Source organism: Benincasa hispida, chromosome 1 (assembly GCF_009727055.1).
Source record: "Benincasa hispida cultivar B227 chromosome 1, ASM972705v1, whole genome shotgun sequence".
Classification (NCBI taxonomy): Eukaryota; Viridiplantae; Streptophyta; class Magnoliopsida; order Cucurbitales; family Cucurbitaceae; genus Benincasa; species Benincasa hispida.
In genome coordinates this window covers 81,036,699-81,055,540 of record NC_052349.1, presented here as the reverse complement: position 1 = coordinate 81,055,540, position 18,842 = coordinate 81,036,699, and the positions used below count along the sequence as shown (strand labels likewise).

The following is an 18,842-nucleotide window of genomic DNA, read 5'->3' as shown; positions in this document are numbered from 1 at the left end:
AAAGAAAGGAAAGTTGCGTCAATTGTATGGAAATTAGCTAAGAAATGTGAGAATTATAAATTGTCGTCAATACACCCACTGACACCATTGCGATGGTAGAAAAGAATATTTCAAGTCTGTTTTGCAGGAAATCAAGTCGTCGCATGCGTTCAAGGCTCTAGATGAAAAGAACAATGCATCTACATTGCATTGCGCCCATCATTCAGGAATGAATAGACGATCAACGCAATGACGACACATGCGACAATCAATCAAGAGCTAAGCGATCAACGCAATCTCAACCGCATGCGGTAATAAAAAAACAACACTGCATGCTGGCAAACGATCAAAGATGTAAAAAGCAACACAATTGCGGAGGATTCTGACGCATGTACAACTGACCATTGTGCATTTCTGATGGGATTGATTGCGTAACAGAAGGAATATCCACTCCCCCATTTTTGGAATTGCCATAACAATACAGTGGGGACCACAAGTCAAAGAGTCAAAGCTTAGCCTATAAATAGCTCTGGCCATTCCATTGAAGAATTATGCTTGAATACAGAGAAAAGTGTATATACTGATCTGAGAGAGAGACTGGTTGAGCGACTAATAAGAGAAGATCCGGGAAGAATTAAGAGACAAGGCCGAGAGGTGAGTCTCCGGGCAAAGAATCCTTCCAATTCCTGCCATTGAAGCTCTATACGAAGGTCACTTCTACTAGAGGAGTAAGCTTGAGAGGGAAGCTCTTCTCTTCATCCACTCCACACGTCGGCAAGCAAAACCACCGTCCAGATCTGTGTCAAGACTTTGACACTCTTTTGTATTTGTTTCTATCTCTTTTCATCACTTGTACTCATCTTCTTAACCTCTATCATTCACACCATATATCAGACGCTTAATCGTAGTATTAAATGTTATGATCATTTCCATCTCCATCTCTTTGCCTATTTTCGTTCATCCTATTTCACTTTCTCCACGATGTTTTCTTAATCCCCTGGTAATTAGTAAGAATTAAGCAAGTAAATTAATCTGTGATAAGGAAATAATTATGTTTAGCTAAGGCATGCTAGACAACATCTTCACCTGTGAGAGAAGAAGTGAAGATTCCATTCCACCTATCGAGAAAGGGTTGGGAGAATGCGTTAACTAAAACAAGAAGTACTTCTAGAGATGGAAGCAACCTTGCGTTCATTACGTTCATCCCTGTTTCACCATAGAGATGTGGGAATGCGACTGATCACCGAGAGGTGTATGTCAAAGGAAAGTGGAACCTAGTTACATCTTTAACGCAATTAATAAACTTGCGAGATTTTTACTAGTTATCCTTTCTATTTCTGATTCATCCATAAAGACTTGTCACCACATACCACGTTCCTTTGTATAAACTTCACAGTCAGTCTCGAACTCAGCATCATGTATATCATATATCTTGTATCTTGCATCACGTTAGCTTAGGTTTATTTTTATCGTAATTTATTTTATTAATGCAACTTTAGTTTATCTGCACAATTTTACTTTACCGCAATTTAATTTCCTATACAAACACACAATCTTTATTAATTGTAAAAATTGGTCGCATATATCACGAATGTAACGCATTAACGACAACAATCCCTGTGTTTGACCTCGGATCACTCCGAGAAACTTGCGTTGGAATAATACTTGGTTTCAGTGCAAGGAAACTTGTGACAATGCATAACATACTACAAGCATTCCATTAATAATGCATACATCTAGAAGTAGTATCGGATAAAGCGTGCATGAGCAACAACACAGCATAAGATTACATTTTGCGTTACAAGTTTATGGCAACATGAGCTTGTAGCACATCATCAAGCATGCACATTACTCTCATCAATTCTCAAGTCAACAGCCGTTCAGGAATGGAATCACTTTGTCTAAGGAAATGTGTCCTAAGACGCCTCAAGAGGTTGAGAAGATGAGATGAATCAGTTTAACCCAGACCATTTTAATGTTGTTGACCCGTTTACGAAGGCTCTAACGACTACAGTGTTTGAGGGTCACCTACGGAGCATGGGTCTACAAGATAGCCCACGGTTGGACTAGGGCAAGTGGGAGATTTTCTTGTACTAGGCTTTTATGCCCTAGTTTATTGTTTTGTAATAGTTTATTGTACACCCCATTTCACTTTAGGACAAGTGGGAGATTATTGGGGTTGATGCCCTAAAGTCTCATATCCTGTAGTTTGTAAACAGTTTGTACAAACGCTTGTGTTGTTAATATATGATATTTACTTCACATCTTGAATTTTTGCTCAGTTACTTGTTATATTTGCTTTACCATAAACCAATAAACATAAAATCCCTGGTTATCTATATGTGACTCAAGCATGTATGTTGTGACATACAAGTGGATCATGTCTTGAGTGATAACCAAAATGATCTGTAGTATATGGATAAAGAAGGGAAACCTTATCCTGGTAATGCTACGGATGCGACCCGCTTTGTGGAATGGTCACAAGTGTTGTGACCTGTCACAGATGGTCTAATCCTGATCATTCATGTTGGGGACATGCGAGCGGGGGCGTCCTATACAAAGAGTTTGTATAAGACCTGATCACGAAGTGTTAACATCTCGTTATATAACACTGTTTATGATAGAGACTTCACTTCACTAGGATGACCATATGTAACATGACCTCAATCCTGAGTGAGTTGAGAACTCCTGCAATTGAGGGCGGTCCTTTGATTTGTATGGGTGCGAGTGGCCAGGTCGCCAATTCAAACCTACCATTTTGGGGATTCATATGATTTGGGAGCTGGGAACTTAGCTACACAAGATGAAATTCACTCCTTCCTCGAGGCAAGGGTAAGTAGATAGATAGCTCCCTTAAGGGCTGATTCGGGGACTTGAACGATGTGGCACCACACACCTTCTCTTGGCCTGAGAGGTGTTCACACATAGTTGGACTATGTTATATTGTTCATTAGAGGAATCAGTGGTACTTAAGGAGTGAGAAGTAACTACAGGGGAAAAACGGTAATTTGGCCCAGCTGTACTTACGAGCATCTATGAAGGGTCATCATACTCATGATTGGTTATATCCGATGGACACAGAAATATATCTGTGGTAAGAAGAGTTCAGCTGTTGAGTGGAATGCCTGACAGTTAACAGATGGTGGATCTCATGGCTAAAGAGTTTAGTCAGCTATTCACGTACTATTGAAGCTTCGAGCCACAAGTCCATTAGGTCCCCTGGGTAGCTTGGATAAAGTCGAGAACCAGTATTTGGGTTAATTTGAAATGTTCAAATTGACAAGAGGGAGTTCGATTATATATGATATAATTGGACTGGTTAATTATATATGATATAATTGGCTAAATGTATGAGATACATTATTTTGGAGAAAATTAGATATAAATATGATTTATATCAAGTAGAGGAGAAATTACTAAAGTAGATATGTGATATCAAACTATAGGATAAAAATATAATATGATTATATTTATTAATTAATTGATTGGTTAATTATATGATAATTAACCTAAAAATCGCATTTGGACATGGATTAGTGGGAATGAGCCGGTTATTGTAACCGATGAAATAAAAATGAAAAGGGTTTTCATTTTGAATCGCCCTAGAGTTCAATTGTCCAAAGGGATTCGTGAAGCGCGCGTTGGAGAATCAAAACGATCGCTTAAGGAAATCAAGAGACTATACTATAGCTCTTCTCCACCTAATCGATTGTTCACCTTGCACTAAATGATCGCACACTGTCGCCTATACGATCGGATAGCTTCTCTAAACAATCGTATAATGTGCCGATTTTACTAAACGTCGTGTATCTTTTCCTAAACGATCGTTCATTAAATCCTGCACAATCGTGTAGCTCCTCCTAAATGATAAACACTTCTGCTATGCGATAGCATCATTTTCCCTCCCACTTGCTTATCGCCTACACAATTCGTGTTTCCTCCGTCATCTACCAAATTCACCAAATCCCACCCTTTGGGTTTTCACTCCGAGAATATCCAGGGCTCTTTAGTGGTGGTGTCATCCCCGTTGCAGTCATGAGTTCGCGTTGTTCGTGTTGCTGCAGTCGACGCTTCTGCCGGATTTTGGTAGATCGCGTAGAGGGTTTCCGATGCGTTGGAGTTTCGAAGTGTAAAGACTGTCTTCAACTGGTATGGAACTCTCTCCCTTGTTGTTTATCTTGTCTGTAGTATGCCGTTAATTAAGATTTGTTTGCATAACTATATGTTGAATGTATATTGTATGTATTTCGGTCATGGTGAGATCGTAGCGATCCGAACGCGCTCATGGAACTCTTAGATATGAGATACTTCATTAAGAACATCCTTAAGTATCTTAATAGAACGATGGACTACATGCTCGTTTATAGTTCTAAGGATTTAATCCTTACAGGATATATAGACTCTGATTTCTATACTGATAAGAATTCTAGGAAATCCACTTCAGGATCAGTGTTCACTCTTAACGGAGGGGTTGTAGTCTGGAGAAGCACCTAGCAGAAGTGCATTGCTAACTCCCCTATGGAGGTTGAGTATGTAGTAGCTTGTGAAGCTGCCAAGCAAGCTGTGTAGCTTAGGAAATTCCTATCTGATCTGGAAATAGTTCTAGACATGTCAAAGCCCATCACCCTTTATTGGTATAATAGTGATGTTATGGCTAATTCTTGATAGCCTATGAAACACAAACACGGGAAGCACATAGAGCAGAAGCATCATCTCATTTGAGAGATTGTCTATCGAGGGGACGTGATCGTCATGCAAATAGCTTCGGCGCACAACATTGCAGATCCATTTACAAAGGCCCTCGTGGCTAAGGTGTTTGAGGGTCACCTGTAGAGTATGGGTCTATAGGACATGCCACATCTAGTCTAGGGCAAATGGGAGATTTTGTATTGGGCGCGTATTATGGCCTAGTTTCTTGTTTTGTGTACTTTTGTATTAGTATGACTTTTATGATATATACTCCACTAGCTTTAGGGAAAGTGGGAGGTTGTTGGGGTTAATGTCCTAAATCTCATGGGTCCTGTAGTTTGTAATTGTAGTGTACAAACAGTTTATTTATTTCATAAAATCTTAGGTATTTTTTTCGACATTTAGTAGCATTACTCCACAAAACCAATAAACAAATATCCACGGTTATCTTCTGTAGCTTAAACATATATGCAGAGACATATAGGTGGATTATGTTTAAGTGATAACTTAAATGACTTTTAGTAGATGGATAAGGTTGCGTATATTATTCTGGTGACACTACGAATACAACCCGCTTTATAGATGTTACAATTGTTGTAAAGTTCTACAAATGATTTAATCCTGATCATTCATGTAGAGACATGCGAGCGGGGTGTTCTATACAAAAGAGTTTGTATAAGATCATACCACGAAATGAATAGTCTCATTATATAACACTGTTAATAGTAGAGACTTACATTTCACCAAAATGACCATAAGTAATATGACCTGAATCCTAAGTGAGTTGCGAACTGGGCCTATGAAGGCAGTCCTTTGATTTGCATGGGTGAGAGTGGTCAGTTCGCCGACTCAATATGCCTACCATTTTGGGGATTCGTCTGATTAGGGGGTTAGGAACGCAGCTACACAAGACAGAATTCTTTCCTTCTCTAATGTCGTGGTAAGTAGATAAATTGCTCCCTTAAGGGCTAATTTTGAGGCTTGAACAATATGGCCCCCACCCTCTCTTGGCTTTAGAGGGTTTTGGCCATAGTTAGACTATAACTTATTGTTCATTATAGGGATCATTTGTACTTAAGGAATTAGATGTAACTACAGGGGAAAAATGGTAATTTTGACCCAACTGTACTTACAAACAATTTATGAAGGGTCATCGCACTATTGAATGGTTATATTCAATGGACATAGAAATATATTTGTAGTGCAAAGAGTGCAGCTATTGGTCTTTAGTGGAGTGATCGACAGTTAATGGAAGTTGATTAATTTAATTAAAGAGTTTAATTAACTGATCAAGTACCATTGGAGCTTCAAACTATAGGTCCATAAGGTCCCCTTTGTAGCTCAACTGGGATAATTGAGAATCAATTTAATTTTGAATTAATTTGAATTGTTCAAAGTAATTGAGGGAATTAATTATATATGACATAATTAATTTAATTTGATATATATGACATAGTTAGTATAATGTACTTGGTACATTATAAAATCAAGTTTATTTTGAGAATATAAGAATTGTTTGAATATGATTCAAATATTAATGGTATGGATTAGATTCATATAATTAAATTTAATATAAATTTGATTTATATCATAAATGATTAAAATAATTCAAACTATAAGTCATATTGTATTTGATACAGTATAAAAACTATAGGTTATGTGTTATATTCGACATAACATATAGTTTAATATATACTATATGATAAGGTGATTATCATATATATATATATATATATATATATAATATTTTGTTAAAATCATTTTGAAATTAATTAAGGAGGGAGTTATAACTCCCTTCCCTTGTTTCTCTCTTATCAGGGACGTGGGAGATGGGGAGGTTATGATGATGATCATTTTCTTCCTCCCAAAAATACATAGAGTGTAAGTTTTTTTTTCTCCCAAGAACTATCCAAAAAATATTTTTCTCTCAAAATCCTTCCTCTCCATCACTACCAAATTAATTCACAGAGTCCACAAACTCCTGTGATTCTCAACCTTAAGGAGAATACAGAAGGTTCTTTTGTGGTGATGGTCATATTGGGTTTTGCTTTTGTTTGTGTTCCAAGGCGAGTTTGTGACCAATCGAGAAGGAAATTCGTGAAGAATTGGTTCTTCAAGAGGTTAGTAATCTAAACCCCGAATTCCTTCTTTGTAATTTTTGTTCTAAGCATGTTGTAATTTGTTTAGGATGCATAATAGGGTTGTGAATTTTATTTTTCTGTGTAAATTTGAAAATCGAGAAACGATTTTGCTTCCGTTGCGGGTTTTCACAAACCATCATGCTCATTACTGGTTAGACCATCCAAAGAAGGCATAGAAAGGGGTCGTTGTAAAGAGAGGAGTTTGAAAATAGTTTCTCTAAGAATCTATTGATCAAAGTAAATGTCGATCAGTTGATCATCACCAATCCTCCAACACCCACCTTTAAGAACAAGCTCATAACTCCATGAAATGTTTCATAAGGTTGATAGCTCAAACCTACCTGGAGAAAAAAGGAATTGGATAAATACTTTACCTTTAATATTCGAACCACAAAAGGATGCTCTCTTTCTAGAATATTCCAGGTGTGTTTTGTCACGTTTATATTCTGAAAAAGAAAATGCTATTGAATGAGTCAAATTAAGCCAAATTAAATTAAATTGGATTCAGTTCAAAAAATTCAATTGATACAATGGATGAAATCGAAACATAGGTAAAGTAAAATAAATAACTAGTACTAGTATCTTACACCTTTTACTCACAATATTGTTTTGTCAATATTTTTGGTTTAGATGTATGCACTAGGGGTGTTTATGAATTAGATTGGGTTGGAAGACTTTTTAAATCCAATTTAATTGTTCGAGTTATAAATTTTTTCAACCCAAATAACCATTATTAAAAAATGAACCCAACCCAACCCAACCATAAAATATTTGGGTTGAGTTGGTTTGGGTTAATCGGATCATGTATTTAAAATTTTATTCTAAAAAGAAGCAAAAACGTAAATATGTAAAAATATAGTTTAGTTATTTTTATATATTAAATTAAGAATAACAACTTAATTTCGATTTATATAGTTAAAATTTTCTTTCTATAGAGTAAAACAACTACTTTTAACAATTGTTGAAAAATAAATTATTCAAAAAATATTAGAATTAAATAAAACTAAAATCAATATATATATATATATAAATAATTGTGTTATAAGTAATAAAAAAATATATTTTAAAGTTAGTAATAATTTCGGNTATATATATAAATAATTGTGTTATAAGTAATAAAAAAATATATTTTAAAGTTAGTAATAATTTCGGGTTAGTTCGGGTTGGTTTTGGTTATATTAGGTGAACCATAAACCAACCTAACCTATAAAATTTTCATTTATTTGAGAACCCAACCCAACCCAAATGAGTTTGGTAACCCAACCCAACCATAAAATTTATTTGGGTTCGGTTGGTTTGGGTTCGGTTGATCGGTTTTTTCAGATCATTGGATTTTTTGAATACCCTTAGTATGCATTACACAAAATAGAGAGATTATATGACACTTATAAAATCAATTGATTGGTTTTTAACAATATGCTCTCGATGTTTACATTTTTCTTTTTTTAAAAAAGACATCTATAAAAATTAACAAATCCCGATTGACTCTTAAAAAAGAGAGAAGAGAGATTTACAAAAGGATGATGTTCAAATATAAAAAAATAAATCAAAATATTTATAAATATAGCAAAATGTCATGATAGAGATAGTAGTATTTATAGACCATGATATTTGGTTATGATTTTATAAATATTTTATTTATTTAAAATAATTTCAAATTACGAAAGCAATCGCCGAATTACTATTGAACGTCTACCTTCGTCCTATTGCTTCTTCAAATAATGAATGAAATTCTATTGTTTCAAGAAATAAAATAAAATGTTAAAAAGAAAAAGAGCCATTAAAAAAGAAGACTGATTCCATTTCATAATGTCAAACAAAACGAGGCGTGGAGACAGAGAAAAAGATGTAGGGGCACCGGCCACCTAATTCCTAGCTAAAGCGCCCGTCCCCTTGTTCGTTACTCAACCGTTAAGAAAATTCCACGACCGAGGTCTCTTACTTCCTGCCCTAAATCTAGCCCATAATCCCCAATCACGCGAGCTTTCAAAGCCCGCTGAAAATGTTCCTCTTCTCAAGACCCCCGATTTCCATCGTTTTCTTCTTTTCGCTCCTCATCTTCGTCTTTGCAGTCCGATCTGAGGATGTTTCTTCCGCCATCCGCTTGCCTTCTGAAGCCACCAATAACGACGGCGATGTAGATCTCTGTCCTGTATCGGTCCCCTCTTCTTGCCCCGTGAAATGCTTTAGGACGGACCCGGTCTGCGGGGTTGATGGCCTTACCTACTGGTGTGGTTGTGCCGATGCTCTGTGTTCAGGTGTCAAGGTCGCCAAGATGGGATTTTGTGAGGTCGGAAACGGGGGTTCTGCACCTATTCCCGGCCAGGCCCTCCTCCTGGTGCATATTTTGTGGTTGATCATCCTTGGAGTTTCCGTCTTGTTTGGACTCTTCTGAATCTTCCGCCACTTCCATTCCTTTGGTTTCCATATGACTATCTGGCTTGCTTGCTGTATGAATCCGTTTCTTTCCATTTACATTCTTCTTATATTTGAACATTCTTTTGGGAGGATCATTACTATTCGGCAATTAATTTCATCCTGTTCATTCCGTGCCCTGGCTAATAATAATATGTCTGCAAGATTTGTTCTATCATAGACAAACCTATGTGCATTGCTTTTCTTTTGACTCTATTGGCATACTTTTATGAATTGCTTTTCTTCACAAACTTCCATTCACCGCTTATTTTATTTTGGAGTTCTCCAAATGCTATTACTTGTGGAAAGAAAATTTAAGCGCAATGAAATTAGAAACGAGGTTCCGAGTAGCCTGTTCATGAAGGTGTCCATGGAGGTTGGTTTTCGGTTGGGTTGGGGGTTCTCAAGGGCTCTGCCGACTATACTTCTTAACGTGTAAACTTCTCGTGTCAATCATTCGACAATTTGATTTCCAGTTCTCTGAGAATTTCGGTTCAACCATATATAAGTAGGCTTAGGAGTTGTCTAAGCAGTGAAGAGTGTGAACATTTTCAATTTATATCGTCTGGAAGGGTTGTGAAAGTTATGTTAAGGTGGGCTGGTTTCCCTGATAACTTCCCTCAATTTTGCATTCCGAGTATCGATCTTGTTAATTTCTGCTTTTAATCGAGTATCGAAGCGGACAGATTCCTCAACCTGGAAGGAATAGCTAGGAGATGGCTCCTCCAATTGTATATGTATCCTTTGTCATTGCTTCTCATTTATGGCCTAAATGAAAGATCGATTATTTACCCATGGAAGAATAATGTGATCAACCATCCAAAAAATGGAAGATAAATTGTTCCTCATGGCTATATTTCTTTTATCCAAGTAATTTAATTGATTAATAATCATTTGTAAATTACGATGCATAAACCTAGGTACATCAAAATGCTCCTCAACCTTCAAAAAAAAAAAAGGAGATAAGGTAGGGGAAGTGTTAATTATATAATATAGATTATAAAAGATTGGAATACGTTGTAAAGTAAGTTGAATTGAATAGCTTTAAAAATATTAATTGTCGGGAAGGAACAGTGAAAACTTATTTGAATTTGTCAAGATAGACAGTCGTTCTAAATGAACTAAGAACCGCTGGCGCCATTGAATCTGAGGGAAGTTCGCAGTCCCAACTAAGATAGGACTTAGTTGAGAATAATTCCGAGTGGCCTCCAGTACAGGCACAGTTTTCCTCTCACACCCAAAAAGAACCCTACAGCCAGAAACAGGGGAATTTTTCACAAAGTCGTTAAACTCATTTACTATTCCGCACTCTTGGGGATCTGTAGAGAAAATCCTTGGCGGCCATTTTGAACTTTGTTGTCAACAACTCTAACAGTTTGGTTACTATCTCCCCCGATTTCTGCGGCCAGATTGCTCTCATTTATGCCTTCATTTAATCCACCAGTTCCAGCTTCACCGCCGGAGACATTGCCCACGAGGCTCTTATATATTGTAAGGGCTTGAGCCATCATGTTAGCTGGATTTGCCGCTGAACTTGGAAGCAACATTGTGGTACCCTGAAGAGGAAATTCAATACAAGTATTAAGACCCTACTGTGGATGGTGTCAAATAAATCATTACAAGATCAAACTTCACCTCTTTGGCAATATTACTGAAGGCTTGTATATATTGCTCAGCGATTCTCAAACTAGCAGCCTGTCAATAACCCAGAGTTACTTTAGCTATGCATGCCAGCAGTCAATATAATTTTTGCAATCAACAATGGCATGTGATATCGACATTAGAAATGAAAAAAATTGACTTGAGCATTGCAATATGATACTTACAGTCTCTTAGAGGTTAGAGGTTAAAATCCCCTAGAAAAAATGATAAAAATAACAAAACAGAAAGAAGGAATACTACAACTAGATGGTTAGCAAAACAAGGCATTGGTATGTATCGGGCATTAGGCAGTTACCAACTGAAATGTTAGCATAACGTTAAAAATATAAAATAAAGGGAGGGAAACGTTAAATATTTGAAAGGGAAGAAATATTTAGCCATCATGTGAAGGTTTGGGGAAGCAACCATTCAAATTATTAGAAAATTTAACATAGTTTTTTCATTTTTGCCTCTCCTCAGAGGTCATAGATTTAAACCCCACCTTATTTATATATATATATATATATATGAAAAAATACATGGACATACAAAAAACCAAGCCACGAAAAAGGGAGGACAACCTTTACAAGAAGAAATTCTATATAAAATTGTGCCTATAGTTTCTATAGGCAGAGGGTGGTATCGTAGCAGATTTCAATAGTTCGTAGAGCCATAGATCATGCAACAAATAGGGTGGGTAGGCACATACACAACCACCACACTAAATGTATAGAGAAAGATTTTCCTAAGACTGAAAATTCGTATAAAATGTTAGAATACCACATTCCCCTCCTTGAAAGGTTTGGCCTGGTAAATCCTCTGGCCCCCAAAGTATCTGGCAGCCCAACCATAACTCTAAAGGGTAAAGCGTGAGCTTGCAAACCTCATATATCGGTCATTAGGTTTTAAAATTTGGAACTAATCGAAGATTCATAGATTTTTGCCACTTAAGCGGAAAATCCTTATTACTCAAGCTTTGGTTGTGGTCGAACCAACTAAGATCAAAATGAGTGATTTTGACAACCGCCAAAGGTAGTTAGAGCCGAGTTTTTTCTTTCTTTTTTTCGAATTTTTTTCCCTACCGCTACCAAAGCCGTACGAGATGTTCCAAAGAATCAAAACAGCCCATTATTGATGGAATTCCTTATCAGCTCTCTATAAAATGCTCATTTGTCACTACTTCAACAGTGCGTTGTACCCTAGTATTGCACAGTGCTTTAATTGATAGTGATAAGTTATCCGAGTCAGATTTAAATTGAGTATCCCCAATGGTCCGTTTTTTCATTATTACAAGATAATCATGGCTGCCTCCTAAACTAAGTACTTAATTATCATTCAGAAAAGGAGAATCAGTGTATAACACGTGCCTATATTCAATACATATGTAAAAAGTAAATTCAGTGATTTAAATCAATAAAAGGAGGATAATTTTAAAATCTAACTGAAAAGCTCGATTGACCAGAGCTAGGATCGAGCTTCTCAGTTAGATTTTAAAAGGAGGGATTTTAACTTTAGCTTCCCCTTTTCACTAGACCCCAAGGGGTGGCCTCATTGGTCGCAGTCTTAAGGGGTTAGTTAGGTTTAAATTCTAGGTCTTAGTCCTAAGTTCGATCTTCCAGATAAAAAGTTGGGAAAAATACCTTTTTGGTCCCGAAGTTTTCATGAAGAAGTGTATTTGATCTCTAATGTTTCAAATTAGGCATTTTAGTCCTGAGTTTTAAGGAATAGGTTTAAAAGATCCTTCTACCAATAACACCAATAAATATTATACAAGAAATTAACTTAGTGGCAAGGATAACTTGTAAAAAGAATATATTTTTAATCTCTTCTTTCTCCCTTGTCTCCACTTCTCTCTCCGGTTCTCCATCCTCTCTCATTTTTCAACCAAATGAGGCATAACATAAAATTTTAATGATTTTGTTTTTTAAGAAAATGCATCTTCCGGATTGGAGAGATTGCATTGAATGTATTTGATGTGGAAGAAGGAGAAGTCTCATCCCTCTGCAAATCCCTAGCGCCAGTGCCAGCGCCCTGTTTTTCTTCATTTCGCCAATGTTTTGTAATTTTGTTAGTAGAGTTGTAATTACAGAGCACCATTTGAAAATGTAACTTTGGGATGACTTAAATTGCCACTGTGATTGGAGTCCGACTACTAGTTCGGCCATTTTAGACACCAAAAACTCGTTTTTCTAAACTTCAGCCCAACCGAAAATCGCGAGCTATAAAGGAGAGATTAGAGAATTGCATCTAATCCAATTGATTGATTGTCTATATTTAAATTCTCAAAGATGGGTTTCTCTTTTGAATCCAATTGATTGATTGCTTTGTAAGTTTCTTTCTATTTATATTAAAGTTTTTGGATATATCATGCGGATTACTTTGAATGTAAACTAGAATTTATTTGGTAATGAAGATTTGAAAACTATGCTGCAATTGAGTCTATTGGGTTGGAGATGTTTGCTAGAAAGAAAGAAGATGGTGTTTTAACTATTTATTGTATACTCTCTTTCTCTATCTCGTATATATTTATGTATATGGGAAAGAGAGAGTGCGCGGGGATGGGAGTAAAGGTTAACATGAAGAAAGAAAGTTTGAGAGTAGAGAGAGAAGAAATTAAAGCAAAAATGGTAGGACAAGTTAAATGGGTGAGAATGGACAGGGAGGAGGGAGAATACGTGAGAGAGGAGGAGATGAGGGAGAAATAAGAGAGATAAAGAAAGATATTAAAAAAATATATTTTTTCCAAGTCATCTTTGCCACATCATTTACTAGTCAATTTCATGAATAAATTTAATAGTATTATTGGTAAAGGGACTTTTTAAACCTATTCTTTAAAACTCAAGGACTAAAATGACTAATTTGAAACACTAGGGATCAAATGCACCTATTAATGAAAACTTAGGACCAAAAAAGTATTTTTCCCTAAAAAGTTTAATTGGAAAAAACTCTTAGGAAGCTTTTGGTGTAGTTGAGTTATTAAGATTGCTTTGTTCAGTTTAGGGAGTTAACTAGTCTTTGGAATTAAATAGTCTATGTTTCTGGTCCAGAATTGTTTAGTGTAGGTTTAGAAAGTTGTGTTTGGAGTGTAGAGTTGTTTAACATGGTGTTTTAAAGCCTGTATGCTAATATTTTCCTACTTTTTTTTTTTTAATGTATTATACAATTAAAGCTATATTCCAACCAAAATTTTTAGTAACTTTGATTTCAAATTTTCCTACATTATTTGCCCTTTCAATTTTCAGTTTCCCTCAACTCTGATCTAGGATTGAATATGAATGTAACCATTTTTCTTAATTTGAGATTAAATTAATGGCTCAAATTTGGATTTTTGCATTTCTTTTCTTATATTTGGGATAAAGTTTGGAACATGTACAAATTTAGTTGTAACCAAATTCATCTTTTGATTGAAACTGGATCAATTTTGTAGATTATCATTTGAAACAAATCTCCTAATTTGATAAGGATTCCAAATTGGTGCGTATGTTTAAAATGATTTTATTTATTTATTTTTGGATAAGAAAATGGTTTTTTATTCAAAAAAGTTTGGAAAGTAATTTCAAATGGTAAAACTGTTGAAAATATTTACGAGATATAACAAAATTTTAAAATTATCAACATCTATCAACAACTATCATTGATAGTTCTAAAATTTTACTATATTTTGGTTTACTTTTCTATATTTGAAAACAACCCAAAAAATTTATATATATATATATATTGTGTTTTGGGCAGAATTATTGAAAATATATTGGAGGGAGAGAAAGAAAGGTAGATGTAGTTCTTTGACAGATGTGCAGGCTTCAATAGTGGGGTAGAGCTATGTAATACAATAAGAGGTGGTTATTTTAATCAACTCCACTCAACTCACACTACCCTTTTAGTGTTTCCCATGATCCCATCGTTGGTAAGTCTTCCCATGGTTTATTGGGGTTCTATCCAACACCATGGCAAAAGAAAAAAAAAAATATGTGAATTTCAACATTCAAACGACGTGATTGCCCATTGAAGTTTCAAAAAGGATCTCGTTTGATCATGTTGGTTCTGATTTAGGCACAAACTGAGAATCCAAAGCACCAATGTATTAAAAGCTAAAGCATGAGGATAGAAACCTCACCTCGACACCTCCACTGTCTTTGAGTGCCTGTGACACAAGAGCGAGTCCTTTGGCTGTTGCTTGGGCTTTTACAAGGATGGCCTCAGCTTCACCTGGTGAGTGGGGTAAGGATGAAGATAAAAAAAAAAAAAAAAAAAAAAAAAAAAAAAAACACAAAAAAGCAATATTCATCCACCCAGATATTCATATGCCACTTCAATCAAAAGGAGATAGGAATAAGGTATCGTATAAATGGTAAATTTAGCAATTGAAAAACAAAAAATTAGGCTCAAAATTTCAAGCAAAATGTAAAATTTTTCACCACACCCACCACCAAAAGAAGAAGAATAGGTGATGCTACTTTTCAAGTTTTGTTGGGTTATTTCTCTCTAACATTCATGCAAAAGAAGTTAAGATTTTGTCAACCGAGATGAGACAGGGATGAAACTGCCTCTTGACATAAAGTTAAAGCATCACCATGGGTTTAACCAAGAAGGCTGAGATGATAATGGAAAAAAGATTCTCTTGCAACTGAGAAGAGAATGGGGTCACCTTGATAGAAACTTCAGATGAGATAGGTGAACAAAGGTGAAGGAGAGGAAAATATAGAAATATTGATGTAATTTCATAGGAAGAAAGGTTTATATTCTGGCATAGTGAGAGGTGTGTCAAAACCATCTACCCTTTCTTTAAACCTACTTTTGTTTGAATCATGTAAAATAATATATATTTAACTCAGTGTTCAAACAGGAATGGAGACTGACCTTGCGCTCTGTTAACTTGATCCATTTTTGCAGCTTCAGATTCTAATATAACTGCATTCTTCCTACCATCAGCAATATTGATGTTGGCCTGCCTTTCTCCTGTTAAAAAATCGAAAGGCATTACTATACTTGAATGAATACGAAAAGAAAGAGACCAATTTTAGTAAATTTAGTTTTTCAACAACCCCAGCCCGCCACACACCCCCACCCCCCAAAAAAACCCAAAATAGCCCCAACATATGAAGTACTTAATCCTGTTACTTTTCTTTGTATCTGTGGCCATTCATTCCCACAGAAACTGTGGGATGTTTAATACCTTAGGTTGGTAGCCATCATATCTTAAACCTATGGCCTCAAAAGCATTCAGGTTAACTTGCCAGTTGAACATCGAATCTATTGATGAGATTTTGATCTACTGAATCTATTAGGCCTATGGAAGATTAGGGTATTTTATCAAATTCAAGTTAAGATGAATTTAATCGTTCATTACCTTCAGACTCAAGAACTTGAGCTCTCTTTTTACGTTCTGCTTCAGCTTGCATCTCCATAGCGGCTCTCACCCCACGAGGTGGAGAAATATCCCCTGGGAGATGAAAGAGAAACAATAATAATAATATACCAAGCCGCTTTCAAATTTTCACTTGGGATATGATAGAACTATCGTTAAGGGTAATATAGAACTAACTTATTTCATATCGAAGGCATTGCAGTCCCCAGTCCCTTGCAGCTACATTGATAGACTCCTAAAGAATGGTCCATTTAAAAGATTACTAATCAGTAAAACCATTCATTTATTGTCATTCAGGCAATCAAGGCAAAATGCAGTACAAAACTATAAGAAGAAGAAGAAGAAGAAGAAGAAGAAGAAAATATGTGTATCGAAATGCAAATTTTATTCCACAGCAAACAAACACAACCAAAATTCTCAAGGTCGAAAGACATAATTGGAGAACAGGTTAGAAAAACTATATGGAGCATCGGATGCGGGGAACGTAAAATAAGTTACCACTATCTTCTCATTCAGCGTGTCCCTTTCCTCAAATGTTTTGTCAAGAGTAATCTTCCCAAGCTCGCTACGCATTGTAGTCTGAGCGAGCTGAATAACAGCATATATGGGATTCTCAACTCCATAGGATGCTAGCTTGGGGTCCACTATCTGCAGGGTAACCAAGAGTTGGAGACGTTTTTATCTTTTCATTTGTAACAGAAAGAAAAGTAGATGGGGTTGGAATGAAGAAAAGCAGAAAAGACAGATCCAGGAAAAGCTTCAACTCGTACCTTAACATAAAGCACCCCATCTATCAAAATGCTGACATTGTCCTTTGTGATAGCAGACTGGTCCGGAATAGGAATAGCTTCCTCCTTCAAGGAATGCACATAGGCAATCCGATCGACAAATGGAATCAAAAAATGAATTCCTGAGGGGAGCGTCTTGACATACTTACCAAATCGTTCGATCACATAAGCCTTCTTCTCGGGGACAATTCGAATACCCCAATTGATTGGAGGAGTAATCTCATAGCTAAGAGAAGGAACAAAGCGGTTAGAAAATCATCGGTTGTAGTTGTATAAAGAGAGAGAAGAGAAGGTATGCAGGGGGAGTATAGAGAAGTCACCTGATGCTGGGATCTCGACCAGTGCGAAGATAGCGGATGGTGGTGGCAGAGAAGAGAGGAGGTGAGATCAGAGAAGAAGGTTGAGGAGAAAGAGGGCTGTTGGAGAAGAGAAAGGAAGAACGCCTCGGAGTCAATGGGGAAAGGGTGGAGAGATGTCTGGAATGGGCAATGAATTTGAGAAATCTAAGGGTTGAAGAAGCATCGGGCTTCAAACTATTCATCATCTTCACAGCGAATGAACAAGGACAACAGTAATGCCCTAGTAAATGTAAAACCCCCCGAGGTTTTAGAACAAGTAGACCCCAGTGCCACTTCCGCTTTTTCTTTCTTGCACCCGAAGCCTGCCGAAGAACCCAAGATATCCACACCCCGACTCCTAGACGAAATTATCCTTATATATGTAAATATCGGTAACTCATTATCCACTCATTTCTACTTATTTAATTAATAAACTATTCTTTTAAGCCTATAAATCAAATAATTTCATGCAGAATATATCACACAATAGTCAATATCCAGAAATGATTATGAACTAAAATTTTAAATTAGATAAAGGGAGAGATTATGGTTGTGAATGTGAGAGAAAAAAACAAACTATAAATTATAATAAAAAATATATATAGTTAACATTCAATATTTTTTTTCAAAAACGGTGTATTTTCAATATATTACAAAAAGTAAAGTCAAACTTCAATACAAAAACGTTGAGAAAATTAAAGAAAAAAACAGACTAGAGGTAAATAGATGATTGATATTATGGATTAGAAAGAGAGAAGAAAATTACAACAAAAAATATATATATTTTTTAAATGAATAAAATACAAATTATACAAAGAAATTATATTCAGAGGAAAAGGGAACCACGATGCAACAAGGTGGGTGAAAAAAAATAAAAAGTACAACAATATGCTTTCAGCGAGGTATCAAACCCTTGTCCCCGTGCATATTAGAGTTACCTAACTACCAGTCATGCCACCCCAATTGTTCACGATATGTTAACAAAACATGGGGTAAAATAGAAAATAAAAAGTCAAAATATCGCCAAAAATTCAGCGATATCAAAATATCGGCAATATCGCTTATGTATTGACGATTTTTTGTAAAAATATATTACCTGTTGATTTCTCTATTAGTACCTCAATTTTGACGATATCTTGTTATCGCAATTTTTTTCATCCTTGCTCCTAACTCCTCTACCCTTTACCAAATACAATCTAAAATTATACAAAATACTCCAACTTCACCCTCATTTTTAATTATCTCACGAGCCAGGACTTTTTTTTTTAATTCTTTAAAGAAAATGTATTCTCAATTTTAAACCCAATATTGTTAAAATTTTCAATAACATGTCTATGAACGGTGACATATACAAATATTTGAAAACAACCAAATAGATACCTAATTAGAAAATGCATTAACTTGAGAAGAGAATCATGTAAAAAGATGAGCTTTGTGTTCAACACTTACAAAACTTGTTAACCCTTAAATATTATAAGTCTAACAT

General features: G+C 35.7%; 2 protein-coding genes across 2 annotated transcripts; one reads left to right on the top strand and one right to left on the bottom strand.

Moving 5' to 3' along the window:
- Positions 1 to 8,607: 8,607 nt before the first annotated feature.
- LOC120081544 lies at positions 8,608 to 9,410 on the top strand. Its single transcript, XM_039036523.1, has one exon. The coding sequence runs from the start codon at positions 8,812 to 8,814 to the stop codon at positions 9,202 to 9,204; it is 393 nt and encodes a 130-aa protein (XP_038892451.1). The 5' UTR covers positions 8,608 to 8,811; the 3' UTR covers positions 9,205 to 9,410.
- An 827-nt stretch (positions 9,411 to 10,237) lies between these two features.
- LOC120081537 (stomatin-like protein 2, mitochondrial) lies at positions 10,238 to 17,702 on the bottom strand. The gene is made up of 9 exons (XM_039036509.1): positions 17,339 to 17,702; positions 17,001 to 17,244; positions 16,729 to 16,878; positions 16,408 to 16,465; positions 16,213 to 16,305; positions 15,723 to 15,821; positions 14,980 to 15,071; positions 10,860 to 10,919; positions 10,238 to 10,780 (listed from the first exon to the last, which is right to left on the bottom strand). Exons 1-9 carry the CDS (start codon positions 17,560 to 17,562, stop codon positions 10,523 to 10,525), a joined length of 1,278 nt encoding a protein of 425 aa, XP_038892437.1. The 5' UTR covers positions 17,563 to 17,702; the 3' UTR covers positions 10,238 to 10,522.
- Between the last annotated feature and the right edge of the window lie 1,140 nt (positions 17,703 to 18,842).

Coding starts and splice junctions, on each gene's coding strand:
- LOC120081544 (XM_039036523.1), top strand. CDS start 8,812: ATGTTCCTCTTCTCAAGACCCCCGATTTCCATCGTTTTCTTCTTTTCG.
- LOC120081537 (XM_039036509.1), bottom strand. CDS start 17,562: ATGATGAATAGTTTGAAGCCCGATGCTTCTTCAACCCTTAGATTTCTC. Junction 16,879..17,000: donor ATGGGGTGCTTTATGTTAAG/GTACGAGTTGAA, acceptor GTTACCCTGCAG/ATAGTGGACCCCAAGCTAGC. Junction 15,822..16,212: donor TCAAGTTCTTGAGTCTGAAG/GTAATGAACGAT, acceptor ATTTTTTAACAG/GAGAAAGGCAGGCCAACATC.